At 34.5% G+C, this 9,825-nt stretch overlaps 1 protein-coding gene across 1 annotated transcript in view; it reads left to right on the top strand.

The window, feature by feature from the left end:
• Positions 1-9,825, top strand: part of LOC106100364 — an 18,778-nt gene that overhangs the window by 1,910 nt on the left and 7,043 nt on the right. The window contains exons 2-4 of the mRNA XM_013279192.1: positions 6,825-6,946; positions 8,148-8,286; positions 9,734-9,824. Of these exons, the coding sequence (XP_013134646.1) occupies positions 6,883-6,946; positions 8,148-8,286; positions 9,734-9,824 (294 nt within the window). The 5' untranslated portion in view covers positions 6,825-6,882. The remainder of the gene's footprint in view (positions 1-6,824; positions 6,947-8,147; positions 8,287-9,733; position 9,825) is intronic.

The following is a 9,825-nucleotide window of genomic DNA, read 5'->3' as shown; positions in this document are numbered from 1 at the left end:
GTTAAAAGTTCGCGTGCGGTGATGATGTCATCGATGACGTCATGTGGCGGCGATATTCGAGGCAGTAAACCGGTCCCGCCGCCGTCGACCTCCAATTATGCTAATACCAGTCCTCAGCACTCCTCGGTTCTAAAGGTTGCATCAAGTATAAACACAACGGGCCCACTTAGATTGCACGAAAGTAACAATTTGAGGTTGACATTTCATTTTTCACAATTTGCCAGTTTATCATGATTTTAAAACCATGCACAATATTAATAATAAGCCATGTTTTTGGACCAGAAGACAACATGATTTTATACGTAAAAAATACTGGAAAGGTTCTGTTGTGTACTGGTAAAAGAATCCATAGCTTGGATTGCGTGTATTGTAAAAATAGATTAAAATAATTACTGTAAGGTAATAAGGTTGCATAACACATATGGTAAGTTAACATGCGCTTTATTTCTTGGCCTTGAATTATTGCGCTATTGATTGTAATGAAACATTTGAGAAAGAAGGATTTACAACCCAATTTAAGCAACGTCAAATTTTGCGCTCCTGTTAATAATACCAGATTAGCATTTCCGTCGACGCATTAATAAAAAGTTTCCCGCCAATATAATAACGGTCGGAGCGGTCAATGTGTGCCGGATTTGGCCAACACGTGTTGTAATTAATATACGTATTATGTCTTCTTATAAGCTTTATAAAACCTCCCGTTCATTCTTATCCCAATTCAATTGTAACATGTTTAAAATTTTCATTAGGAAAATTACTAATGTAAAATGTTACCAGATCGGTTGCCACCTAACGCCAACACGCCTCTACCATAATATAAAATAAGGCGATCAAATAACACAGACTCATAAAATTCAATTAAAATGCACGTTAAATATTTAAACCATCTAAAAATCCAAACCTCCCATATTGATACTATTTTCATTGTTTATAGGTATAAACTCTGTTATTGTAAACAAAATAATAGTTATAGTTATTATAAATAATAGTTAATCGTAGCAGTAAAAACCCTTGATCGTCAAACCCAGATTTTTACAATGGCCAGTTTCATCCATTCATATTAAAGGGAAATCTCCTTTAGTAAAATGATGGACAATGATTTTGTTTCGTAATGAGAATATGTAGAGCTAAATAAAGATCTAAACCGATTTTCCTTAAAATATCATTGACATTTTGTCGTTTGACAACATTAAGTTAAAACGCGTATCAATTTATGTTTACAATTTATAAGCAATGCGTATTCACGACGACTTTTAATCTATTGAGCAATTTATAACTCTTTGATAGAGAGTGCGATAAAAGCCATACGTCTTAATGAAAGAGCTTTTAGTAGCTGCATAGATAAGGGCTCTCATATGAGTAAAGGGCGTTGTTTGTAGCACGCATGGATACATCTAGTGTCTCATTTTGCCCGTGACGACTGACGACGCCTGTCTGGATCATTTAACGGGATAACAAGGACGGAAACATAAACACTTAACATGAAAGCTTTCTTTTTATAAGCTACGTGCTCAAGCGCCCGTAAGATGTACCGTTAGCTAAATGTTACCTTATTATGATTCTGTTACGTTTTTTATAATAAAAATTGGCAAGTATTAAAAATTAAACTTGGACTACATATCTGACATAATATAAGAGTAGATACCCTTCACAGTTTTATGAGTGTATGGTCTTATGTTAACTTACAGGCTTTGTTAACAACTGTTAACTTTGACACTTCCTGCAATGTTCATATTTGTGTACTATACCATATTTGTACTTTATTCCAAAAACAAATACATGATTACTTTGAACAACATAACATAACAATATAAGCATTGATTGAAGCATTTAAATTGATTGTAACGACACGAATACAAAATCAACAGTTTGTGCTGAGGCATCATGTCCCACTTAGCCATACGGCGTTGCGACATGCAACATTGTCATAAAAATATTTGCTTCTAATTCGTCTGACAATGGTATTACTGAAGTAACACGGTAGCAATTATTTTAAATACTTATAATTTGTTAGTATCTATTATGGGTTCCAATTGTAGATTTCATTAGGAGGCAGCTAGGGAAATAAAAGTTCTCATGATGTTTTGATATGGTTGTTTAATATTACAGCATTTTATACTGAAGTCCATCATTACTCCTACTTTCGAGAAACTTGCTCTGTCTAGATCTTGTTTGTAAAATTTGTATTTCAATTTCTTAGCTCAGAGACGTAACTAACTCTAGTGAGTGTCTCATGATTCAACAATATAATAATCTATGAACATAAGTAGGTGCGTGGTTATTGTGAGAGTTGTCTGTGGCCAATCCCAATTGCTTTTGCATCGAACATCGTTGCACCAGACTGACTAATGCTATAATTACAATGTCGAAAGCATGACGTATTAGTGACCCAAGTGCCTTGCTATGATATAAGATTATCTCTACGATGGTAAATATAATGAGATTCAATGAAAGACCAAAAATAATGTAACAGTTATAAATCTTCAAGGTTAGCACAAGAGTTCAAAAATGTAGCCGAATATTTCATGTATATTAAGTTATAAAATAGTGTATTAAGTAGTAGGTAAATAATACCATAATATGTATTATTTCTTTGATATTACGATGAAGTATGAATTAACTTTACCGGAAATTCTACGCAAGCAATTGTCTGCTTCACGCTATAAATAGGTTCGTGTCATATTATCATGAACGAAAAAGTCAAAGGTTATCATAAATTCACTTGTCACTTGATGCAAAGACGTTTTCATTAAAAACGCACTCTATGATACATTAAAAAGATAAATATTGTATATTGTAATGATATTTACATGAATAATTTTTAAAATTTAGCCGTCGTAGATAGAAGTACTGGTATGTTTTCACTCCTTAAATTCCTGTAACAAAAACTAATCGTATCTGAAAAAAACCTGAAATAACGTTGTTTCCGTATAAGTTTTTAGGTGCATAATTCAACAACACGAATAAAGAATAATCGATATAAAGTGTGAATTATATTTTGTAAGCGACGATACTGATCAAAGATAGGCTCTGAAAAAGTAACTGCGCGTGTCTCGAACACCAATGTGTTCACAATTCAATGCGCTAAAATTATTCTATTGTTATGATTTATTACTTTACAATTGACACTAAGATGGCTTCAAGATGTTTTCTTGTATAAGAATTGGTTTAAAGTTTGGCAAATCACAATTATAACTTTAGTAAATAACAATCTTCAGTGTAAGCCGAAGCGTAGGCACTAACTCCATTATACCTAATAGAAATAGTAAAATATTTTAATTACTCCAATAAAACATTATTTAATGGCATTAACCCAATTTGTGTGGGTGTTTTGGTGTATTAATGCGGCTTGCTGTCCGCCCTATGCGAAGGCGCGCGTCGTTGGTCACGCATCGCGACGGACCTTCGCCGATTATAGCGGTGACGGCATCGAACACTCCCGTCGCACTGCTTCTAACCGTAGGTTTGAACTGTATCCATACAAAAATATCATGTTATCTCAATTATTTCAGAGAAAATAAAAGGCATGAAAATAAAATTTTGTACAGATGATTAGCCCGGAATCCACAGTAATCTTTCAAAAACTTTACTCTAGCATATTTGCTGGTAATTAAAACAATTTAGAATATATATGTATAAATAAAATGCCATGTGAGTTAACAGCAAACGAAACTCGTTTCGGCAGATGTGTGCTGATGTTAACATCCGCTATGCAGTACTTATCTGATTAAAGCAGTGTAACGCCTTGCTACATTTCACGGTAGTTCTTGCATTATTGGTTAACGATAGCTTCCTTCTTAGCTAGTAGCTTTATTGTTGCTGTGCTAATTTGTGTCAAAATTTGATCGTTATATCCAAAGTGACTTAACTAAACAGTTTGATCATTTATAAAAAATTACTGCCGATAGACTTTTTGATAATTATAAGAGGTATGCCAAATACGATCAAATGTATCGAAAAAATGAATATTGTTATGTGCCATATTGAAATTAATAAAAACATATTACGCTTGTCCAGTTAAATAGGTTTATGCTCTTTTCTGCTGTTTGCTAGTCAGCAGTATACATTCATTATGTAATTTTCTTCAACCACACAAATAGAAACAGTCCAACAAGCTATAAGCGATCTGCCCTGTTCACCTTTGCAATTATAACAAACGACCTACCAGCATGCAAGCCGGCTATAAATGAGGGCAAGAATGAACCATTAAAAGATTATTTTTTGCTCTACTTTCACTAGGTAATCTTATATCGATGGAACTGACGTACGAACCATTATCATAGAATTGTGCATATTTATGACATGTATCTGTATATTAGGTACTACTAGTGTTAATTACAGAAATAACGAAAATCTTACTAATATTATAAATGCGAAAGTTTAGATGGACGGATGGATGGATGAATGGATGGATGGATGGATGTTTGTTAGCGTTTGTAGCCTAAACGGCTGAACGGATCTCCATGAAATTTGCCACAGGTTTAGAGCATAGTCTGGAAGAACACATATGCTACTTTTTATCCCGGGAATAATTACGGTTCCCGTGGGATTCATTAATTTAGTTTTTTAATGTTCACTCGATCATTCTGCAACGGTTCGACATATCTTATTGAAATTTGGCACTGATATAAAACAAAGTCTGGAGTACACATGAGATAAGCTTCATCCCAGAGAAATATCCGGCTCCCGAAGGATACGTAGCTTTTTGTAATTTAGATAGTTCGTATGTTTTCTAATACCACGCGGACGAAGTCGCGGGCAACAGCTCGTATACAATAAATCGCTGTAAAAATAATAATACGCTGATGAAAATAAAACTTTAATCTTTAATTTTAATAGTGTTACTTTGACCACATTACAGCTTTCTCTGCTGGAATATTAACTTTATACAATGAAGGCGTCGTATTATTATACTTCAGTATAACAATTTAAAATGAAACAGTCCTCAACATGATTCAATTGATAAAATTGAAACGAGTTCACAATTTGTAAGAAGCTCCGTTCGCGTGACAAGTTGTCATGCACAAGATAAATTAAAATCGGACGTGTCTGGTACCGAATTCCGCCGTCTAAATAAAACATAAAAAGTTCAAGGTTTCCAACCAATAAATGTATAACAGACAATATAGGAAACTTAAGAAAAAACAAATTGGATATCACTGTAAAATTACCCTCCTGGCCACTTAAATACCACTATCGAAAGGTATCTGCGATTTAACTAGTCAACAGTTCGGTAGTAAACATTAGTTACTAAATCTGTGAAGTGATATACCAAAAAATTACGTAACCTCAGTGATGAAATAACTCCGGATGTATAATTTATTTAAAAAAATATTTCTCAAGTGATATGATGACGTGACGTGATTGTTATTGTTTACATTTAGCAGTTTTAAATAACAGTTTACAAATCTGTATCACATTGGCGGTCTGCCATGGACGCCGACTTCTCGTGTGAAAGTTTGTGATACGCGTTTTGTATACAAGTCCAACCCAGATACTGTGGACCCTTTTCTACTGTTCAAGGCGACATCGCTGCTTGTATTGACCCTAAATTCAAATGGCCTTGTGGTATAATGTCAACTTCTAAAGGTTTACTTAAGCGGTGTTTTTTAAAACATTTGGCACAATATAATACAGATTTCAAGATTTCGTGGTTTAGTAATTATATATTTCACTCTTTAAAATTTGTAACTATATGATTAACTTAATACGAATTGGAAATTACATGGCACCAGTAAAATAACAGAATTTTCCGAAGGCAACCTTTAAGCGATTGTGTAAACAAAACGGACAGGCCATTAGTGAACGATCGAAGCCGGACTGGTGGGACTGTAAACACAATTTGTTTGTACAAGTTATTATTATAATGCGATTATAAAGTCTTTATAGGTAACCAGCTATTCACACCCAGTATTACGTGGGTGAAATCTCAAATTAACAATACTAACTATTGAATCAATTGTACCAGAAAATTACACACAGTTTTTTCACTGTAGTTATTACGAGTATGAACCCGCATCAAAGCATACATAATTAGATTTTACTTTACAACTGTTCATCACATTTTTGCGGAATTGTTTATCACATGCGCGGTGCTGTGGAAAACACTGAGAGGAAAGCCACGTGCCTGGTTAATATTTTTACACGAAGTCTGCTAATCGGATTTATAATGGACAATGCTCTATCGTGCGTCTTTAATTCACATTACTGTTTGATCGATGCCTTCTATGTTTATATATCTTGGGTTTTCATTGGGTACAAATACATATTACTAACCTCTATTTTTCTTAAAGTAAATCAAAGAGATAATATGTGTTGTACAGTTGTTTCCGGTATAATTACCCAAGGTATCGTCTAATGAAAACGTTGTTGTTTCCTTTTAATTTCCACATTATACTTAGCTTACAGTAACAATAGACTAACAGTACAAGAATAAAACAGTTATGCTCGATCAATTTATCACAAGTCTGCGGCGACGAATCCGCAATTAGGTCTGAGTAGCTGTGTGCTCGCCCTCGGTGTCTCTATGAGATCACAATACAAGCTCACGTCATTCCTTGACAACTATTTTAAAACCAACGAACCCTGTGTTCATTAGAAACACGTGGGCGCGTGGAAATATGACCATGGCCCCATTCCATGGACAGTTCGTGGAATATTAATAACATTTAACGCTATTAAGTAATTAAAGGGTGGGGCATTTCGTTACAACAGATCAAAAATGTTTTAATTTAGAACTAATTGATTCCTATAAAATTGTATTCTATTGTCAACTTTTTATGGGTTTTGTAAAATTCAGTATTAACCCACGTTTTTTTTTTCAGATACAAGATGTGTAAAAGCTAAAATTTGAAGATACTCGAAAACGAATAATAAAGAAAAATGAAGCCGCTTATCAATAAGAATCTCATTACATTGAAATGTGTTCTCTTCTGTTTTCTCTCAGGTAAGTTATCATACTAAAATTGTTGAAAATCACGAAAGGATGTGATTTAATGAAGGCATCAAAAGTATTTCATGGCAATACCAGTTTGCAGATTGGTATAGTACTCTTAAGAGTATAAGTAGGTATACAGTTCAGTTCAGTTAAAGGAAGTTGTATGAACTTGCTACAGTCGCAATAAAAAGTGGTACAATATCGAAACCGGTGTGTTGTGGGCCAGCTCGTAGCTTCGCAACTTGCCTTACAAGACCGACCTCGGTCTCCAGGTATTGAATGATTTAGGGATCATTCACCTCGCTCCTCGCTCCTCGCTCCTCGCTACTGCATTGCGAATATACTTAGGGTTGCCATGATTATGTTCAAATATTATAGAAATGTATTAAAAGAAGATAATTGTATTAAAATTTATAGAAAATCTATCTTAATATAGTTGTTAATTAAATTGCATATATAAATCGAAGTGTAAATTATCTTTTTAGATCATTTAAAATATGCAAATCAAAGCTGCGATGATGTAAGCTACCGAACAGGAAAACTTATAACTAAAAATACGTTCGTAGCTTCTGTGTGTTTTCAAATAATGATAGATAGTGGTGGTGGTGGTTAATAAAAATGCGTTGATGATAAGCGTTTTCAGATGAAAATCGTGAATTCTACTCGTAAATACGAGTACCTACAAATTATTTTCATTTGTTTAGTTTTTCTGTTAGTTGCGTTTTTCATGTCTGTAATATATCACACCGGCCACCGGCTCGTTTCGCAATAAGAACGTGCTATTTAAAAATGCTCTATATCTGTTTAAAGGGATTTCTTCGTATGCTTGGTTAAAAAAAAGACACGTGAATTAAAATTTTCTTACTCCTCATTCTATCATTACGTGAAGAGGTATATCAGCTAAATCGGATGGTTAAACTGGATTAAAAACTTTCAAAGAATAGTCAACTTTTAACTAACGGCCATGGCGGTTTTCTTCATAACTTTGCTTATTAAAAATGCGATACTGAAATGCTTTATAACTCGCCTGGCGCAAAATCTTGTTAATAAGAATCTAACTTTACTCGCTTCGATTCAGATCTATTATAAAGATAAAGTTTATTCTAGATGAAACTTGTATCAAACCAGTCTCATAGTAAAACTGATATGAAAAAAATGATGTTTTAATACAACTTGGTCGTGGCCGATTTAATGTGTTTGTTTATTACAGGCATAGGATGCATTTACCCGTTCCTATCCCTGCACATGCTGGCGACGGGATTGGACCGGGCTGAGGCACGTCTGATCTCAGCCGTCGCGCCGTGCATCGCTCTTCTTGGCCCAGCAATATTAGGGCCTCTTGTTGATAAGTAAGTAATTCCAAGATAGTTAATAGAAACTACTTGATATCAGACTTAATCGAAAAAGGTCGAGGTTCTACTGTATTATTAATTAATGTAGATAGATTTTCCATATAACCATACATGGATAAACAGTGTTAGTCATCAATGCAATCTTTACTTTCTGTTCGTATAAAGTATGGTAGTTAGCTTTCCATTCTTCGAGGGCATCGAAGCATGGATTAACACACTGCCCTATCTGATACATGGAAAAAACTCTACGCATCTCACTGTACATTCCTGATACGAGAAAACACAATCGTTTTTGCTTTTTTTTATTCATCCGGCTTTGTCGCGAAAACAGGTGTCTGCATATTCAAAGCTTTGAATAATAGCTCGTAACTACAATATGTTCCGAAATAATACATTCTAGTCTAAAGAATGAACTTATGACAATTTAAAGGTACATTGTATTTGTAGAGTTATTTATCACCATACGATTCTGAGACTATTTGTTACTTTGTAAATGTCGATATTTCTTCGTACTCGTACAAAAAATATGGCACACAATTCATTCTATGTCCATTTCGTTTTTAACTGATTGGACGATCAAAGCTGTAGATAAAGAAAAAGTATTTTAAATTGGTACCAGTTGTTGGTCAACATTGACGAATAAATCTTGTATTATTGTATTGATTACCTGTTATTATCATTACTTATTATAGATGCGTTTTTAAATTGGAATTGGACATGATTAGTTTATACTGAAAAGAAATAAAAGAGATGCAGACAAGTTTCATAAATGTCTTTAAGATTGTATTGCAGCCGTCAGAAGTTTATAAACAGACAGTAACAACAAATAAGGATTGTGTGACCACTCATCGATATAATGAGTAACAAACACGACGCGCTCGAAATGAGAATTGAATATTTAACTTGTAATTGTGCGAAACTAAATGTTATTTCTGTTCAAAGTAGGTATGTAGCAAACAGCTCTAGTGATAGTGACTAATGCCATTGATTCAGCACGTTGGTTTTATAATGTAATCGTGATTTATTTCAAAAACTTTGTAAATACAAACTACATTTCCTAACGTGATCTTAATTTTAGCTCAAACATACAAATAAAACATATCACCTAAAAATAAAAACATACAGACGAATTGAGTACCTCCTTATTTTGGGAAGTCGGTCAAAAAGTAAAATAAAAATGATGTATCGTCGACTATCACACCCATCGCCCAAACTACCCTCAGGTTAGACTGACCGATTCGCGGGAGGACACACGGTCTGACCTCATCCATTTTCTTGACATCCTACAAGTTACATCACCTATTAATTTGTGACATGTCTCCCCTGGTCATGTCGGGCATACACACCAACGCCTACTCTAGCCCATATCATCGCCGATTTCAACGATGTGCAAACTCACGGTATTCTTTTGAAATAGTAGAATTTCAAGTTTATGTTCTTTCAGGTTGTCAGTGGGGCGAGGGTCGACTGGAGGCGGCCATAGTCCGAGTGGGTCGGGCAGGCTGCTGCGTGTCGTTACCGCTATCTGCCTCATAC

This window comes from Papilio polytes, unplaced genomic scaffold, assembly GCF_000836215.1.
Source record: "Papilio polytes unplaced genomic scaffold, Ppol_1.0 DF824047.1, whole genome shotgun sequence".
Lineage (NCBI taxonomy): Eukaryota > Metazoa > Arthropoda > Insecta > Lepidoptera > Papilionidae > Papilio > Papilio polytes.
This window is presented reverse-complemented; position numbering and strand designations above follow the sequence as displayed.